This window comes from Papio anubis, chromosome 6, assembly GCF_008728515.1.
Source record: "Papio anubis isolate 15944 chromosome 6, Panubis1.0, whole genome shotgun sequence".
Classification (NCBI taxonomy): Eukaryota; Metazoa; Chordata; class Mammalia; order Primates; family Cercopithecidae; genus Papio; species Papio anubis.
This window is the reverse complement of record NC_044981.1, coordinates 110234467-110253696: the sequence shown is the minus strand read 5'-3', so window position 1 is coordinate 110253696 and position 19230 is coordinate 110234467. Positions and strand designations below refer to the sequence as shown.

Below are 19230 nucleotides of genomic sequence, written 5' to 3'. Positions count from 1 at the left end.
GTGATCCACCGGCCTCAGCTTCCCAAAGTGCTAAGATTACAAACATGAGCCACCGCGCCCATAGCTCATGTTTCTATTAGCTGAGATGTTCACCTAAAAATATTATCATCTTCAAAAGTAACCTCTCCATTCTCACAAGAGCACCAACACAGCACAGAAATGTCGAAAGGCATACACTGGGTTATATTTTGCTTTAGTGCATCAGCGCTGGAAGAGGGAAGAGTGGTGAATGGACTGAATCACAGAAACCTAATACTTCAGCTGGCAGTTCACAGTTGAGGATGGGTGTGGAAGACATGCATCCAGTCTGTGCACTAACGAAGCACCAATACACAAGGGAATAGAATGCAGACGTGACGGCCGGGTGTCTTTCAGGAGAAGCTGCAAAGGAGACTGTGACTCTAACGTGGTGCTAAACTCCAGGATGGCTCAATGATCAGTGCCTCATCTAGTCTAATTTGGAAGGAGGCAATTAGAAACAGGCAACATATATACAAAAATCTCCTGTGGAATTTTATCTGGAAATTCTGAGACTTTATGTAAGAGGAAACAAAAATTAGTATTATATAAGTGACTACGGTGAGAAGCATGGGTACCTTATAAACATGTAATTGATTGAAATTTATTAATATGTCTTTTGGCAAAGTGAACAATTAACATCTAGAAAATTCTCCACTGAACAGCCAGACAAAATATGTTATAAATAAATGTGAATTCAAGGAGAAAGCAGCAAACTCATTTGCTGTAATGTCGGCTCATAGCTGGGCATACACCAAGTTAGCTGCTTATGACTAGATTACATTAAATCTGATTTAAAATATCTTTGACATAGTGCATCCTTACTCTCCACATCATTGAGCCACTACAAGTAAGAAAAGAATATTAACTAGTTTAACTGGATTACGTGGAAATGTCAATCAATCTATGAGTCAAATTTGACTAAAAAACTCCCCAGGGGATATTTACCAAACAGGTAGTTTCCCTAACAAGGATATTTATAGCTTGAAGGACTTCAATTCCTTCTTCTGAAACAAGATTTTGTTATCATTTTAGTGAGTGAGAAGTGGGACTGAACACAGCATTGGGATTTTAAAATACACATTTGTCAAAACTCCAAGACCAATTTGAGCTAAACTGTTATTTCCACCTCTTTATATTGCCTTTTCCAGAGCTCCTACTTATCTCATTGTTTTACTCCAGTCCCATCCTGAACTTCTGAAAGGAGAAGTTCTCCTTCAGTTCTGTCATTTTATCTTGACTCTCATAGTCACTGTCACATTGTAAGTACTTTACAAAGAACTGTGAAATTAGATTGTCGAGATCAAAAACAGAACTTATCTTCCATGTAACTGTCTTCTCTCTAACAGGGAAAAGGAAGTCACCAATTTGAGACGCAGGAGGGCATAGCACTCTAGGACACGGGCTTTGGAGTCTGAGCACAGGCTGTGCCATGCAACATGTGCGTGATGATGGACAAGCCTCAACCTCAGCCCGTGCATCTGTAAAATGGGCATAATGATAAGGGCACCTCAAAGGCCATTGTGAACACATGAAAAGATGCATATGAAACCTGCAGTGTGGTCATTGGAACCAGCAAAGCGTTCAATAAATGTTAGCTGTATCAGTGCTATGGTTAAACATTTAAAAAGCTGAGGCCGGGCGCGGTGGCTCACACCTGTAATCCCACCACTTCACGAGGCCGAGGCGGGTGGCTCACCTGAGGTCAGGAGTTTGAGACTAGCCTAGCCAACATGGTGAAACCCCATCTCTACTAAAAATACAAAAATTAGCCAGGTGTGGACTAGTGTACGCCTGGAATCCCAGCGATTGGGAAGCTGAGGCAGGAGAATTGCTTGAACCTGGGAGGCAGAGGTTGCAGAGCTGAGATTGTGCCACTGCATTCCAGCCTGGGCCACAGAGCAAGACTCCACTTCAAAAATAAATAAATAAATATAAATAAATAAAAAGTTGATATACATTTATTCCATTTTGTTTCACTGCCACAGAAATAAATGATAATCTCACTTTCTTGAGTTGGATACTTTTTGGTAACTCTCTTATAGAAAAGAAATATATGAAATGTGTTCAAAACCAGCATACAGAATTGTGACGCCCACAGGCGATTTTGGTGAGCACATGGTATGCAAAGGACATTGTTTCACGTTCACTTTTATGCAGCATGGCCAAGAAAAGAAACCCAGATTTTAAAAGTGTATTGTGGGATAGACTTCAAATGGCACCATTTGTAACCTTCCAGCTCTCCTAATTGCCATGAAGAACATTTACTCAAATATTCAAGTATTCATTTATGCACTGAAGTATTCATTGAATCCATATTTAGGCACGGTTCCCAGTGCTTGTAATATATAGTGAATACAATGGAGGAAGTTTCCTGACCTCGGGGTGCCTAAGTTCCAACATGAAGCCAAATTCACTCCTTTTTATATTAATACCATAGAGCATTTTTATAACATAGTACATCATTCATATTAGACTTTTATATTGCTAGTAAATACCCTCATATATTTTTCTTTATGATTTTCATCTCTCTTGCCCAACCCTACCCTTCTACAACAGAAAGTGAGCACAATATTCCTCTTAGGTATGAGGCAAAGGCTTATAGTTACCACTAAGCTCAACACAAAATTACTGTAACGCAGCAGCTGATTTTTACAACCGAGCGGAGTGGCAATAATCAGATTTATTTCCATACCTTGCTAACTAGTAATTTTTTTTTTTTTTTTTTTTTTAGCTACTGCAGACAAAACCACTCTCCACAAATACTGGTCAGCAGTTTCTTCCTGATAGGAGTTTGAATACCCATGAAGCCCTAAAATAAAGAATTTTCTCTTGGGAATGAGTTTTGTTTAGATATGTCTCTCTCTCTCTTTCTTGCAGCTACATACAAACAACACGAGATTTATAAAATAAAAGGAGAATTTTCAAGGTAACGAAAGTGCCAATTATGAGAGGAGCACGAACAGTTTTGAAAATGCTGAGATAACCCAGAAAGAGAGACTGATTTATTGGATTATCTTTGGCTGATGAAAGGCAGACTGAAAGGCTTTAAAATGCTGCCTACACGTGTCCTATTGACTCAGGTCCTCTTTACCTGGCTGCAATGAGGTCCAGGAGATGCTGCCACCGGTCATTAACCTTTCCCAGTTTGTATTCAATCTCAGATGCTTTGCTTTCGTGGCTGGCTTTAGCAAGTCGTTCTCCCATTTGTTGGAGCTGTATTTTGTTCTCTTGAGCAACAGCAATTTCCTCTTGATAATCCTGTGTAATAAATAGCAATCACAGAGGTCAGAAAGCATATTCTTAATGCATCTAGCCCGGCTCTACTAGAAACATGATAATTACTGTTTTCTACTGCTTGGAAACAGTTTGAACATAGGAATACCATGTGGACATCAGCCCATGTGCACAAGTATTAGTAGTGCCTATTATTTTCGGTATGTATGCAGAGTTGGGATTAAATTTTTATATAGATGTTCTCGTAATAAATAGGATGCTGCTTCCTATTTACCTGAAATACATATTAAAAACAATACAAGATAGATATAAAAGATAAAGCTGAAAGGATTTTAGTATTGGGAAATTATACCTTATTTCTCTCAACACTAACCTGATGTTATACTTAGAATAAATTCTCATACAAATAGTTGCCAAGAGACTTATGAAATGCACACACACACATACCTATGCAATTGATATATATGTATATATGTAAATGTGACTTGTGTGTCTATTATGTTATTTGTGTGGAGTATTTTAAAAGAGTTCCTTCATTTAAAAGAGCTATCCTCTATACAATGTCAGTATTTTGCAGTAAATAAATCAATGATAAATTAACTTTCAGTAATAATAACTATTAATTATAGAGAATCGATGGGCTTCAAACCTTCTTGATTTACTCACTTTCTCTGCTAGCTTCTCTTAAGTTGTTTGAGTTAAAGAGGACAGACTCCATATGGTCTACTTGCAAGAGATAAGCACGAAATGGTGTGATTTAAGTGACATGAAAGGACAGTCCCCTCCCCCCCCACCACTGCTATCCCCAATGACCCTCTTACTCTCTTGCCACAGTGACAGGATCCAGTCTTTAGGATCAACTTTTTTATTTTTGGCTTAAGCTCCTGTTACGTAATAAAAAGTTTCTCAGCAAAATACTATATGAAGATGGGTATTATATGAGTGTGAACATTTTAACCTGCTCTTGCTCTAAAGTTAGTGTAGTAACAGAACTATCCTCCCAAGTCATTTACCTAAGCCAAAGGGCCCCAAAGGAATGGTAGGGACAGACAAAATTTTATTCCATTCCAGGGCTGACTGCTGTCCTCACGCCTGCAGCCCCGCCCACCCTCCTTTTTATGTTATTTCAACACAATGGGATTCAAAGACCAATACGTTGAATGCATTTATTAATATTATAATATTTCAGCAAACATTTGAGATGATTTTATTGAGAAGTGTTTCTTTCAAGGAATTACTTTAAGACTTAAAAAGTATTTATAGTAAAATAATCCTCTTGGATTGTCTTTAAAATCAAACTATTTTTGAGTGTTAATACCAACAGACACTAATATCTTGGCTTCAGTTTTTTTAATGAATTGTCTTTTTCTTTTTTTTTCTTTTTCCTTCACCTTATTAGCACTTTCCAGTTGACAACTGCCTTTTTCTATGTTGCCAAAATTACCAAACCTTGATGTTATTTTCCTTTACAAAAGAGACGCCACAAAGAGGAAAACTCATAAGCCCTTTAAAAAAAACCCATGAGTTATTAATATACAAGGTAGATAGTTAACATTTTAAATAATATTCCTAACATTGTGCCAAATAATGTAATACAATCTATATGAAAAGCTGAAATTTTTCTAAATTTTAAGTTATGGTTATAGATTGTTAAAGAGATGGTTTTTTTCCCCACACTCTCACACTTCCCATACTTTAGGATGTATATCTATACATCCTAAATTTAGTAAAAAAAAGCAATGAGAATAGAGACAAATTTAATCAAAATTTATTCTATAGCAAATTTTACTCTACTACCTATAGTGCATTAATCATTCACTGATAGCATTCTTTGACACCCAGCAACTTAGCAAAGGGCAACCGTGAGCAGATGCTAAAATGAAATCTGTATCATCTCAGCCAAGAATTTTAATGTTTACAATACCAAGTAAACAAATGCTTATTCATTTGGATTGATCCAATGGATAAATCCTCTTGGACTGTGTGCATATGGATAGAAATAATTTTTCTTAACAATCATTTGTATTTCTTTTCAGAATAAAGGAAGCTATAATTTGTTGATGCAGTAAATACTGAGTGCTTATGAGAAGTTAGGTACTGCTTCAGGTGCAGGGGATATAGCAATGAACAAAATAGACAAAGCCCATGCTCCTGTAAAGCTGACAGATCAGTGGGGTCTCCACTTGGACAATGAATAAGTAAATACAAAAAATACATTGTACATTAGATGGTGATATGTACTAACGACAAGCACAAACTAAAATAACATTAAAATCACTGATTGCTCACAAACACTGTGGAAACAACACTGGAATCACCAAATTCTTTTTTTTGGTTTTTCTTCTGGAGACTGTCTCGCTCTGTCACCCAGGCTGGAGTCCAGTGGCACAATCTCGGCTCACTGCAACGTCCGCCTCCTGGGTTCAAGTGATTCTCTTGCCTCAGCTCCCTGAGTAGCCAGGACTACAGACATGTGCCACCATGCCCGGCTAATATTTTGTAGTTTTAGTAGAGATGGGGTTCACTGTGTTGGTCAGGCTGGTCTTGAACTCCTGACCTCTGGTAATCCGCCTGTCCTGCCTCCCAAAGTGCTGGGATTACAGGCGTGAGCCACTGCACCCAGCCGAAATCATCAAAAATTTTAAAATGCTAGTAAATTTGATCAGCTTTATACAGACATCAGAAATGTTCTGGATCCAAATGAATATGTAAAATAATTTGATAATATATACATACCTTTAAAATAATATGAAGCCAAAATTATCAGGAAACTCTTAATTCCTATCTATGGTCTACAAACCATATTTTAGAGAGAAAATATCAATTCAATTTATCTTAAGAATCTTTTCTTTCAGTTTCTCTCTAGTGACTTTACCTTTTTAAAAACAAACAAAAATACACAAGAAACTAAAAAAAAAAAAGGAAAGAAAAATAATACATATAAAAGATTCCTACAGAACAGGTAGCTAAGAGCCCCAAATACTGAACTGAATAGCAGATGCTCTATTTCATCACAAATTGCAAGTATCCTATATATTTTATGTGTAAAGCAGGTCTTTTCGTGCAAGTTTATTTTATGTTGGATACTTTTTTTTTTTTTTGAGACAGAGTCTCACTCTGTCACCAGGCTGGAGTGCAGTGGCGCGATCTCTGCTCACTGCAATCTCTGCCTCCCAGGTTCAAGTGATTCCCCTGCATCAGCCTCTAGAGTAGCTGGGACTACAGGCGAGCACCACCACGCCCGGCTAATGTTTTGTTTTTTAGTAGAGACAGGGTTTCACCATGTTGGCCAGGATGGTCTCGATCTCCTGACTTCATGATCCACCCGCCTCAGCCTCCCAAAGTGCTGGGATTACAGGTGCGAGCCACCGCACCTGGCTGCAAGTTTATTTTATATTAAAAAGATAAAATGTTTAAAATATACTGCTCCTTTGACAGGAAGGTAATTGTGAGTAAAGTCACCCTCTGTACCTGTGAGAAGTATACATAAGCCTTATGAAGAATGAAAACCTAAGTAGCCATGCATTCCATACCTTCTTGAGCTTCTCTATCATTTCTTCAATGAGAATGTCTCCATTCTGAGAAACCTTGCTTTCCATTTGAGTCAACCACTCACAGAGTTCCTTGTTCTTTTCACTGAAGACTGCCCATTCGTTCAATCTTTCACCTATTTGCTGCCGCCTTAAGGAGAGCTGAAAAGTTTAAAACAGGAGAATAGGCAAAATGATTATCAGAGAGAAGCCCACACCCCAAGGAAAATAGTAAATAAACTAGGACTAAAATGAATGATAGTCGTACATCTTTTTAGCCCACTGTTTCCTGAAGTCCAGGACTTGCTATTATACAAGTGGGAGACATTGAATCCTCTAGTTGTTTCCTGAAGGTTCACATACACATTAGCTTATTAAAGGTTCTGGATAATGCAACTTCACACAGTTGGTTCAGGATAGATAGGATACATGACCGGTGAATGTAAGAAAGAAAAAAGAAATGGAAAAGAGTTGGGAAAGAAGAAAGGAAAGAAGGGAAGTAAAAGGAAAGAGAGATGGTAAATAGAAGGGAGGAAAACAAAGGAAAGAAAGAAAAAAAGAATAGAAAGATGAAAGAAAAGAGTAAAAATAGGGAAGGAAGAAGGAAAGGAAGAAAAGAAGGGATGGAAGACGAGCCTCGGGTATCTGGAGAGTGAGAGAGACGGCAGCATCGAAGCGAAGCGGCCTGAAGCGGGGGCAGGTGTCCTGAGGCTCAGCTCCATACTGACACGTGAACTCCAGGCAAGTTCCTCTACTTCTCTGCAGTTTTCATTATTTATTTATTTATTTTTGTTTCTTTTCGTTCTTTTTTTTTCTTTGCATAATAGCTTTATTAAGATATATTTCACATACCATACAAAATCACCTGTTTAAAAACGTACAATTTAGTGCTTTTTAGTATATTCACAGCATTTGTGCAATCATCATCATAATCAATTTTAGGATATTTTCATCATTCCAAAAAAAAAAAAAAAAGCCAGGTGTGGTGGCTCATGCCTGTAATCGTAACACTTCGGGACACCAAGGACGGCGGATCACTAGAGGTCAGGAGTTCGAAACTTGCATGGCCAACATGGTAAAACCCTGTCTCTATTAAAAATACAAAAATTAGCCAGGCATGGTGGTGCACACCTGTAATCACAGCTACTTGGGTAGCTGAGGCAGGAGAGTTGCTTGAGCCCAGGACGCAGAGGTTGCAGTAAGCCGAGATTGTGCCTCTATGTTACAGCCTGGGTGATAGAGCAAGACTCCGCCTCAAACAACCAACACCACCACAACAACGAAAACCTTGTAGCCATCAACAGTTATTCCACTGCTCCTCCTCACTTACCTCACAGTTCTAACCTCCCTTCTGTCCCTATGGATTTGCCTGTTCTGGACATTTCATATACATGGAATCATACAATATGCAGTCTTCTATGACTGACTTCCTTCACTTAGCATATTTTAAAGATCTATCTGTATTGTAGCATGTATCAATACTTCATTCCTTTTATTGCTGACTATATTCCATTGTATGAATATACCACATTGTATTTATCAACTCATCTTATTTGGGTTGTTTCCATTTTTTGCCTATTCTGAATAATGCTGTTATAAACATTTTGTGCACAAGTGTTTGTATGAATACATGTTTTCATTCTCTTAGGTATTTATCTAGGAGTAGAATCTCTCGGTCATATGGTAACACTATAGATTGTTTTCCAAAGTGGCTGCCCATTTCATATTCCCACCAGCAGTAGGATTCCAATTTCTCTACATCTTCACCAACACTTTTGACTACAGTCATCCTAATGGATGTGAAGTGGTATCTGATGACGGTTTTGGTTTGTATTTCCCTGAAGGCTAACAATACTGAGACTCTTCGCGTTTCTTAGCCATTTGCAAATCTCCTTTGGAGAATTATCTACTCAAATCCTTTTTCTGCTTTTTTAATTAGATTGCCTTTTTATTACTGAGGTCTGAGAGTTTCTTATACATTACATATACAATGGACTTGTTTTCCTATCTCTAGGTCTACAATTATCCTTTCCAGAATTCTAAAATTTTCTGATTTCAAAATATAATACTCTTGTGTTCACAGTGCCGGTTGAAATACTAAGGAATGTTTCTAGTTGAGCTAAACTACATGTTGGCAAAACATAATATGATTTGGTAAGAAGGTTTGAAGATGTTCTTCCACAGTTTTGTCATAATGCTAGCTATTCCGCTATTCATTCCACTGCACTAAACATGTCCCCATCGATTTTATTTTACCCCCAACATTTTATTACAAAACATTTCCGACACAGAAAAGCTGAAAGAATTGTTTGGTAAGCACTCATTATATACTACCTGGGCTCAAATTGTTAACATTTTGCTATGCTTTGTTTTAAGACATTTTCCCTCCTTAATACATTTACTTTTTATGTATTTCAAACAAATTTCCTTTTTAAAATGAAAATGAAAATATTTCTAAGGTATTACACACTTTCTAGTTATTAATTCTGCCTTGGATTGGCTCTGTTAGTGATTAGACAGATAACACAAACCTAAATATCTGGGATTCTACATCCTTGTAAACTAGTCCAGGAGCCCAGGATACGTATCCCAAGGCCAGCCTTAGGCATAGTGAGTTGCCTACAGAGTGAGCCCCAAAACCTACCATAAATTTTGAAAGGCCACCATGAGAAATTTATTCTTTTGATTCAATTCTGATCTTTTAAAATAAAAGTTTTTCTGGGTTGGGTGACACTGGTGAACCTACTATTTCCCCATTAGTATAATTTAGTGTCTCATTGAGGTTTTTGGAGGCAGAACAATACAGAACAGTCAAAGGGCAGTGAACTCACTTGGGATAGGTCCTACTAGAAATGGAAAAAGCTAAGGAAACACAGATTTAACAGTTTTGGAGACAAATTTTGTCACTTTACACCGTACCCCAAACAGCACCGAAGAACACAATCCTTCCAGCACCCGTTACCCCTCTAGCTCTGAGGGCTGCGTGCACTCTGATCTTCTGCTGGGTCTCTCAGATTGAGAACTCTTTGGTGAATACAGCCTTTTCCCTTTTATTCACATAGAGCAGCAAGAGTCAGGAGTCTGGCTGGTAGTTAAAGTCCTGGTTCAACTGATGGCCAAACTAAACTATACTTTTATTATTTGGACTGCCCAAAGTAATCATTGTCTAAGAATCGAGGCTGGGTGTGGTGGCACATGCCTATAATCCCAGCACTTTGGGAGGCTGAGGTGGGCAGATCACTGGAACCAGGAGTTCAAGACTAGCCTGGCCAACATAGTGAAACCCCATCTCTACTAAAAACCAAAAATTAGCCAGGCGTGGTGGCAGGCATCTGTAATCTCATCTACTCGGGAGGCTGAGGCAGGAGAATCGCTTGAGCCCGGAAGGCAGAGGTTGCAGTGAGCCAAGATCACGCCACTGCACTACAGCTTGGGCGACAGAGTGAGAAGAAAAAAAAAAAAAAAGAATCGAAACCCCTGCCCTTCAGACTGAAGATGAACAAGTAACTCCTCACACTTCCCCCAACTCTTGGCCATAAGCCAAGAATGAACTCTAGGCCTTTACTCACCAATATCTGCAGGGAGGATGGCCACATAATAGAAAAATATTACATATTACTTTCATAGGTAGGTAATATTATCCCCATTTCAGAGACAAGGAATGTGAAAGCCGGACAAATTTGGGGCACTTGTTTAGAATCAGTACAAGATAAGACCAGCAAAGTTTGAGTCTTTGATATGGGGTGCAAATATGATTAAATATCCAGAGGCAGCTGAGATTCAAAAATGGTTCATCCATCACTGACTAACTGCACGACCAGGATAAGGTCCCTCATTTTCTCTACGACTTACTTCTTTCATTTGGAAATTATTCTTATGTTTGCTCCAAAAATTCATTAGTCTGTAGTAAACAAGTGTCTCTATGTGCCCAGTACTGTCCTATCCATATGGTAATATTATACAAACAAGAGAGTAATTTAAGAAATTGACTGATAAGGCCAGGCGCCCTGGCTCACGCCTGTTATCACAACACTTTGGGAGACTGAAATGGGCGGATCACTTGAGGTCAGGAGTTTGAGACTAGCCTGGCCAACATGGTGAAACCGCATCACCACTAAAAAATACAAAATTAGCCAGGCATGGTGGCAGGTGCTTGTAATCCCAGCTACTCAGGAGGCTGAGGCAGGAGAACTGCTTGAACCCAGGAGGTGCAGGCTGCAGTGAGCCAAGATCGCACCATTGCACTCCAGCCTGGGCATCAAGAGTGAAACTCTGTCTCAAAAGAAAAAAAAAATTGACTGATATATACTAAAGACCTGACAACAGCTGGCCATTACTATGCTGTAGCTACTAGTACTATTATACACGACTACAGGGCATCACTTAAGTTTAAAATTGTTTTTCTTCCCTTGACACTCATGTATTCAATATCTCCACTAAGCAGCTGGATTATACATAGATAGATAGATAGACAGATAGATAGATAGATAGACAGATATAGATAGATATATAAAATATATATTATATCCCTAGTGTTTATCACACACCATGAAAATGTTGCTTTCATTTTCTTACCACGGAGCTGTACCTTAAAAAAGACACAGTGAGGTTACAAGCACTGGGTGCAAACCAAGGGCAAATGCTTTTCAAGAGATGTGCATTCATAAGGGCAATGGCATCGTCCTTCTGGTTTGTACATCTAATATTTACTCTATATACTAAATATTAAACTAAATATATAGTAAACATTACTATATTATACTAAATATAAAGTAAACATTGCCATCTCTTTCTTTGGATTCAGATGAAACCCTCAAATTATTTATCAGCTTAGCACATATTTATGTTTTTGCAAGGGCACAAATACATTGCATTGCCAACAGCTGAGAAGCACCAGCTAAAACCTTCAGAGTGTGCAGCAGCTCAACAGGAAATACATCCTTTTCTGGTTGAAATATTTTTACCATGATGTTTTGACAAAACAACGAGCAATTACGATGATGACATATACTTATATTTCAGCTAGAATTACACACAAATCTACAAACCAAAACAGGAATAAAAACAAGTAGAAGCTCTGGCTGTACACAGGCACAACAAAACATTTGGAGTATCTACTTGAAAACAGATACTTTAATATATTAACTCTGCCCTGCAATGTTTACTCACGGCCTCTCTCCCTCATTCTCATCGCCAGTCCCAGGTACTCCAGACTCCTCGTCAATTGCTTCGGTCAGAATAGGAACAGACTACTTGCTCCTTAGTAGGGATGTTACGTTGAACTCAAGTTTTGACTTTTACAACGAGACATAGGCGCAAGCTCATTTCCTTTTGTGGTTTCATACTTGACAGAAATTCACCAGAAACAACTACCTCAAGAACTAGAAACCAATCTATGTCCGCCTTAGAGTTACATACATCCTGGCACCCTGATCAAACCCATGACTAAACTCTCATTGGTTTAAATATTATTTTTCAGAGTGAAGTATTAATAATATGAGATAAGTATGCTTTAGCTTCAAGCATTAAGACACTTCAACATGGAAAGTTTCTAAAAACACTACGTATTCCATTTGCTGTTTCTTTTTAAATTCTTAGTCTACTCACAGGTGCAAGGTATTAATCTATTTACAGCATATCGCATGATCAACATCAGCTTTCGAAATATATTTGCAGATGGCTGTCTAGATATATCTAAGTCTGGAGAACAATTTTACGACACATGAATGACTAACTTAGCAATTAATAATAACAATAATTCCACGGCATTTTTACGAAATGGTTTTCCTAAATCAAAAAATATTGCATAACCACAATCTTCTCGACCTCCAAAATATTCGAAATCTTGTCATTATTTTACACTAAGAGAAACATAAGTACAAAGAAATAGAATAAATGCCCTAACGTCTTAATTATAAACAATACATCATGAACACTTAGCTACCATAGACACTGGAGATACAAAGAAATGGTCTTTGCATATCAAAGTCCTCATATTCTTGTAATGAGGTCACGAACATTAAAAAAAATAATACAATGCCACATTATGGCACAACCAAAAGAGAAATGAGAGTTCAGAGGACCAAGAACATACTGAGGGCCAAGAATTTCATAAATGACATTGGAGGGGTTGCAGGATGCAAAAGAAAACAGGTTAGAAAATTAGAAGGGAAGTCCGGGTGTGGTGGCTCATGTCTGTCATCCCAGCACTTTGGGAGGCTGAGGTGGGTGGCTCACCTGAGGTCAGGAATTCGAGACCAGCCTGACCAACATGGAGAAACCCTGTCTCTACTAAAAATGCAAAATTAGCAGGATATGGTGGTGCATGCCTGTAATCCCAGCTACTCGGGAGGCTGAGGCAGGAAAATGGCTTGAACCTGGGAGGCAGAGTTTGTGGTGAGCCAAGATCATGCCATTGCACTCCAGCCTGGGTAGTAAGAGTGAAGCTCTGTCTCAAAAAAATAAAAAATAGAAGAAGAAGAAGAAAATTAGAAGGGAAGAAAGTGTCGGCAGGAAGAGTGGCATAATCCAGGTCTTTGGGGAGGGAAGTTTGTGGCAGGTTTGAAGCAAATAGGATCCAATCTCTAAAATATCTCTCTGAAGGCTTCATAGGCATCATTTAGCTAAAGCAATGTATCTGGTCTAATCCAATTCATCCAACATGCTAAAAAATATTAAGAGAGCAGGTAGTGCTAGACTTTTCTTAAAATTAAGAAAAACAGATGAATGGGCTCACAAAGGTAACTGAAGGTTGCTGTGATAATTTTCCACAATTTTTCACACCAAATATCTTTCATTTTGATACATCATGATAAAGTCTTTACATTGCAAAATTGTAGGATGATTTACTGTATGGTAAGGTACTGCTTTCAGTTTGAAGAACGCGGAAATGAATCAAGCATTATGATGAACATTACCACCCTCTATGAGTAACTCCATGTAAATTTCTCATTGCGTTCACTGAGAAAATGAAGCTTTGTGAAAGTAGCTAAATTCATTTTGAACTCAAACCATTCACATGTTGGTGAAAGCCATCTCTTATATGTGTCCCCTTTTTTAAAAAGTATATATGAATAGGAAACTGCTCACACATCTACCATGGGTGCTCCAGAGCTTTCTGTTAGTCCATGGACTGAGAAAAACCTGGGTTTTCACCTAAATATACAGGGAGAAATTTTCCTGAAAACACACTTCTTGTTGATATCACATAAATCAAGAGGCTCTGAGCCTCTTAAACTCTGTTTAATGGTTCCTGAAGGATGAGGATAAGCATCCCTAAGTTAGAGAAAATGTGGAGGATGGGAGACAAAAGAGATCCCAGGGCAGTACAATTGGCCAGGACATAAGAGTAGGGACATAAGAGTACCCTCTCAACAGCCCCTTCCTCAGTCTTCCCACAGCAGCTTCTTCCAGCCAGGCCCTCTGCTCCAGCTGCCACCTTGTCAGCGTGTTCATTTGCTTCCTCCCCTCAATCTATCTCCTCTGCTCCCCATCTCAAAACTCAATTCAAAATTTATCCATCTCAAGAAACATTTCCTTTATTCCTTGCCATCCAAAGTAACCTTAGCTTGCTTACATCTTTATACAGTTTTTTTTCTCTATGTGTGTGTGTGTGTGTGATGGAGTTTTGCTCTTGTCGCCCAAGCTGGAGTGCAATGGCGTGATCTCAGCTCACTGCAACCTCCAGCTCCCGGGTTCAAGCGATTCTCCTGCCTCAGCCTCTCAAGTAGCTCGGATTACAGGCGCCCATCACCATGACCAGCTAATTTTTGTATTTTTAGTAGAGATGGGGTTTCACCTTGTTGGCCAGGCTGGTCTTGGACTCCTGACCTCAGGTGATCCACCCACCTTGGCCTCCCAAAGTGCTGGGAGGACAGACATGAGCCACCGCACCTGGGTCCTTTATACAGTTTTATACATTGTTTTGACCTGTTTATGCCTGGTTTTCTTTTTAACCCTACATATTCTCCTAGACTGATTTTAGTCTCAGATCAAGTTTAAACTTGATGGTAGGGACATTTATTACAGTTTGTTAACATCACAATAATTAAGATGACTGATCCATTTAACAGAGATATATCACAGCCTATTCTGTGCCAGGCAGGGGCACCTGGGGTACAGAAGTAACAACACAGACAAGGCCCCACTTCCTGAAGAGCATAACCTCAAGGCATTTGGGTCTGTTCCTCACTATGAGTCTTTGAATCTGTTATTCCTCTTTGCCTAGGATGTCTTCTCGCTGCCTTTCCACCAATCTTTCCCTTTCATTTCCAACCCAAAGTCAATCTGGGATCTTTTTAAAGATGTTGTGCACATAGAAGGTATTTAATAAATGAATAAAGTATGACTAAAAATAAATGAATATTAACTACCAGGAAACAACTACAGTAAATTAAGAGTGATAATAAATATTCCCTGTACAAAGCCAGCTTCACAGTATTAGCTAATATTGCAAATGCAACAACAGTTTTTCATGTTTCAAGTATATCCACCCTGCAAAGTCACAAATGTGAACCATAACATGGCCCTTTCTCTTAAGAATATTATGCCAGTCAGCGAAAGTGAAAGGAAAATAATCTAGTCTAGGTTGTTCTAAAATGTGGCAAAATATAAACACATTCATCTGAAACGTTCTGGTAGTAACCACAGTGTTCTTCCTTTGTCCATACTAAGAATGATGGGATGGGTCCACATGTGGGTTAAGCCATCTGACATTCAAATTCATCTCCCAGTTTTCCATCATCAAGATAATTCCATTTGTAGAACTTGTCTTACCTGGTGGCATAGCTCTTCCCACTGCCTTTGCAGAAGCTCTATGCGTTCATTAAGAATGGAGATATCATCAGCACTGATGTAGGCAGAGAGGGTGTCCTTCAGCAGCGTCAACTGGGTCAAGTCATCTGTCCAGCTCCCAACTGCATTTTCTAATTCCTAAATTAAAAAAAAAAAAAAAAAAAAACTTGAATACCCATGGACATCTCCCGCCAATGATTTCTGAAGTGTTTTTGAACCCCCTCTCGATACAATCTCCTTTGTATAGCCCTCAATTTAAATACATAACCTTGGGATCTGGAGGCATATCATGGCGATATTACAGATTTGGTTCCAGACCGCTGAAATAAAGTATATATCACAATAAAGTGAATCACAAATTTTTTGGTTTCCCAGTACATATAAAAGTTATATTTACACTATACTATTGTGGATAAAATGTGCAATAGCATATGTCTAAAAAAAAAAAACCAATCTGCATACCTTAATTTAAAAATACTTTATTTCTAAAAAATGCTAATGATCATCTTAGGCCTCAGCAAGTCATAATCTTCTTGCTGATAGAAGGTCTTGACTCAATATGAAAGGCCGTTGACTGATCCAGTGGTGATTGATGAAGTCTGGGGTGGCTGTGGCAATTTCTTAAAATAAGACAAGGAAGTTTAAGCGCATCAATGACTCTTTCTTTTACAAAAGGTTTCTTTGTAGCATGTGATGCCGTTTGAGAGTATTGTACTCACAGAACTTTTTTCAAAATTTGAGTCATCCTCTCAAACCCTACTGCTACTTTATCAACTAAGTTTATGTAATACTTGAAATCCTTTGTTGTCATTTCAACAATATCCACAGAATTTTTACCAGGAGTAGATTCCATTTCAAGAAGCCACTTTCCTGTTGACGGCCATACCACCCTAACTGTGCCCAATCTCATCTGATCTTGGAAGAAACCACTTTTTTTATTGATCCATAAGAAGCAACTCCTTATCCATTCAAGTTTTATCATGAGATTGCAGAAACTCAATCACGTCTTCAGGTTCCATTTCCAATTCTAGTTCTCTTGCTGTTTCCACCCCATCTGGAGTTACTCCCTCCCCAATTGAAGTCTTAAACCCCCTCAAAGTCATCCACGACAGCTGGAATCAACTTCTTCCAAAGTCCTGTTAATGTTGACATTTTGACCTCCTCCCATGAATCATGAATGTCGCTTTTGTAAAAAAAAAAAAAAATTGTTTTTAATTTTTGTGGGTATATAGTAGGTGTATATATTTATGGGGTATACAAGATATTTTAATAGACGATGTGTAAAAATCACAGCAAGGTAAATACGGTATTCATCACCTCAAGTATTTATCCTTTGTGTTACAAACAATCCAATTATACTCTTTCATTTATTTAAAAATGTATGATTAAACTATTACTGGATATATTCACCATGTTGTTCTATCAAATACTAGATCTTATCCTTTCTATTTTTTGTAACCATTAACCATCCTCGTCACCCCTGCAGCCCCCAGGGACCCTCCCAAGCTCTGGTAACCATCTTTCTACTCTCTATCTCCGTGAGTTCAGCTGTTTTAATTTTTAACTCCCACACATTAAGTGGAAAACATGTTGAATGACAGTGGCAAAAGTGGACATCCTTGTTGTGTTCCAGATCTTAGAGTATTCAGTATTCAATCTTGGCAGGTTGTATATGTCTAGGAAATCATCCACTTCTTCTTGGTTTTCCAATTTATTGGCATATAGTTGCTCATAATAGCCTCTAATGATCCTTTAAATTTCTGTGGTATTGGTTGCAATGTCTCTTTTTTCATCTTATTCAGTATGATGCTAGCTGTGGGTCTGCCATATATGGCTTTTACTATGTTGAGTTATGCTTCTTCTATGCTCAGTTTTTTTTAGGGCTTTTATCAGGAAAGGTTAAATTTTATCAAGTGCCTTTCAGCATCAATAGAAATGATCATATAACTTTTGTCTTTCATTCTGTTGATCTGATGTACACATTGATTGGTTTGAAAATGTTCAACCATCATTGCATCCCTGGGATAAATTCCACTTGGTCACGATAAATGATCTCTTTAAAGCACAGTTAAATTCAGTTTGCCAGTATTTTAATGAACATTTTTACATCAATGTTCATCAGAGATATTGTTCTATAATTTTTTTCTTCTTCTTCTTCTTTTTTTTTTTTTTTTGATGTATCTTTGTCTGGTTTTGTTATCAGGGTAATAGCCTCGTAGAATGAATTTGGAAGTATTCCCTCCTCCTCTATTTTTCAGAATAGATTTAGTAGGATTGGTATTAGTTCTTCTTTAAATGTTTGGTAAAATTCAGCAGTGAAGCCAACAGGTCCTGGGCTTCTTTGCTGGGACACTTTTTATTACGGCTTCAATCTTGTTACTTGCTATTGGTCTGCTTTTGGATTTCTTCGTGGTTCAATCTTGGCAGGTTGTATGTGTCTAGGAAATCATCCATTTCTTCTTGGTTTTCCAATTTATTGGCATATAGTCGCTCATAATAGCGCTAATGAGCCTTTAAATTTCTGTGGTATTGGTTGCAATGTCTCCTTTTTCATTTAGATCTTCTCTTTTTTTCTTAGTCTGGCTAATGGTTTGTCAATTTTGTTTATCTTTTCAAAAAATAAACTTATTTTGTTGATCTTTTGTATTTTCTTCATTTCCATTTCATTTATTTCTGCTTTAAGCTCTGTTATTTCTTCTACTAACTTTGAGTTTGGTTTGCTCTTGCTTTTCTAATTCTTTAAGATGCATTGGTAGGTTGTTTATTTGAAGTTTTTCTTTTTTGATATAGGTGCTTGAATCTATAAAATTCCATCTCAGTACTGCTTTCACTCTATCCCGTAGGTTTTGGTATATTCTGTTTCCATTATCATTTGTTTCAAGAATTTTTCTATTTCCTTTTTAATCTCTTCATTGACTCACTAGTCATTCAGAAACACATTGTTTAACTTCTATGTGTTTGTATAGTTTCCAAAATTCCTTTTGCTATTGATTTCTAGCTTTATTATGATCAGAGAAGATACTTGATATAGTTTCACTTTTGTTGGAATGTTTTAAGACTTGTTTTGTGACCTAACATACAGTCTATCCTTGAGAATGATCCACATGCTGGGGAGAAGAATGTGTATTTTGTAGCTGTTGGATGAATGTTCTGTAACTATCTATTAGGTACATTTGGTCTTTAGTGCAGATTAACTCTAGTGTTTTTTTTGTTGATTTTCTGTCTGGATAATCTGTCCAATGTTAAAAGTGGGGTGTTGAAGACTGCAGCTATTATTGTATTTGGGTCTATGTCTCTCTTTAGCTCCAATAATATTTGCTTTAGATATCTGGATACATGAGTGTATATAGTGACAGAAACCCAAGGAAAAAAGTAAATGTATATTATTATTATTATTTGAGACACAGTCTCACTCTGTCACCCAGGCTGGAGTGCAGTGGTGTGATCTTGGCTCGTTGTAACGTCCACCTCCCTGATTCAAGTGATTCTCCCACTTCAGCCTCCCAAGTAGCTGGAACTACAGGAGTGCACCACCACGCCTGACTAATTTTTTTGTATTTTTAGTAGAGACGGGGTTTCACCATGTTGACCAGGCTGGTCTCGAACATATAAATGTATATTATATATTTATCTGGGTGGTCCAGTGTTGGGT

The 19230-nt window shown here is 37.9% G+C and overlaps 1 protein-coding gene across 24 annotated transcripts in view; it reads right to left on the bottom strand.

The window, feature by feature from the left end:
* The window catches only part of SYNE1 (spectrin repeat containing nuclear envelope protein 1), a 523271-nt gene that overhangs the window by 52080 nt on the left and 451961 nt on the right, over positions 1-19230 (bottom strand). For 22 of the 24 annotated variants that reach the window (XM_021936839.2, XM_031667714.1, XM_021936840.2 and 19 more), the window contains 3 exons: positions 15561-15716; positions 6789-6947; positions 3113-3279 (listed from right to left, as the gene is read on the bottom strand). In XM_021936839.2, the coding sequence (XP_021792531.2) occupies positions 3113-3279; positions 6789-6947; positions 15561-15716 (482 nt within the window). Of the gene's footprint in view, positions 1-3112; positions 3280-6788; positions 6948-11954; positions 12988-15560; positions 15717-19230 lie in introns of those variants that run through there. The other 2 variants (XM_021936858.2, XM_021936859.2) reach the window with 1 other exon arrangement.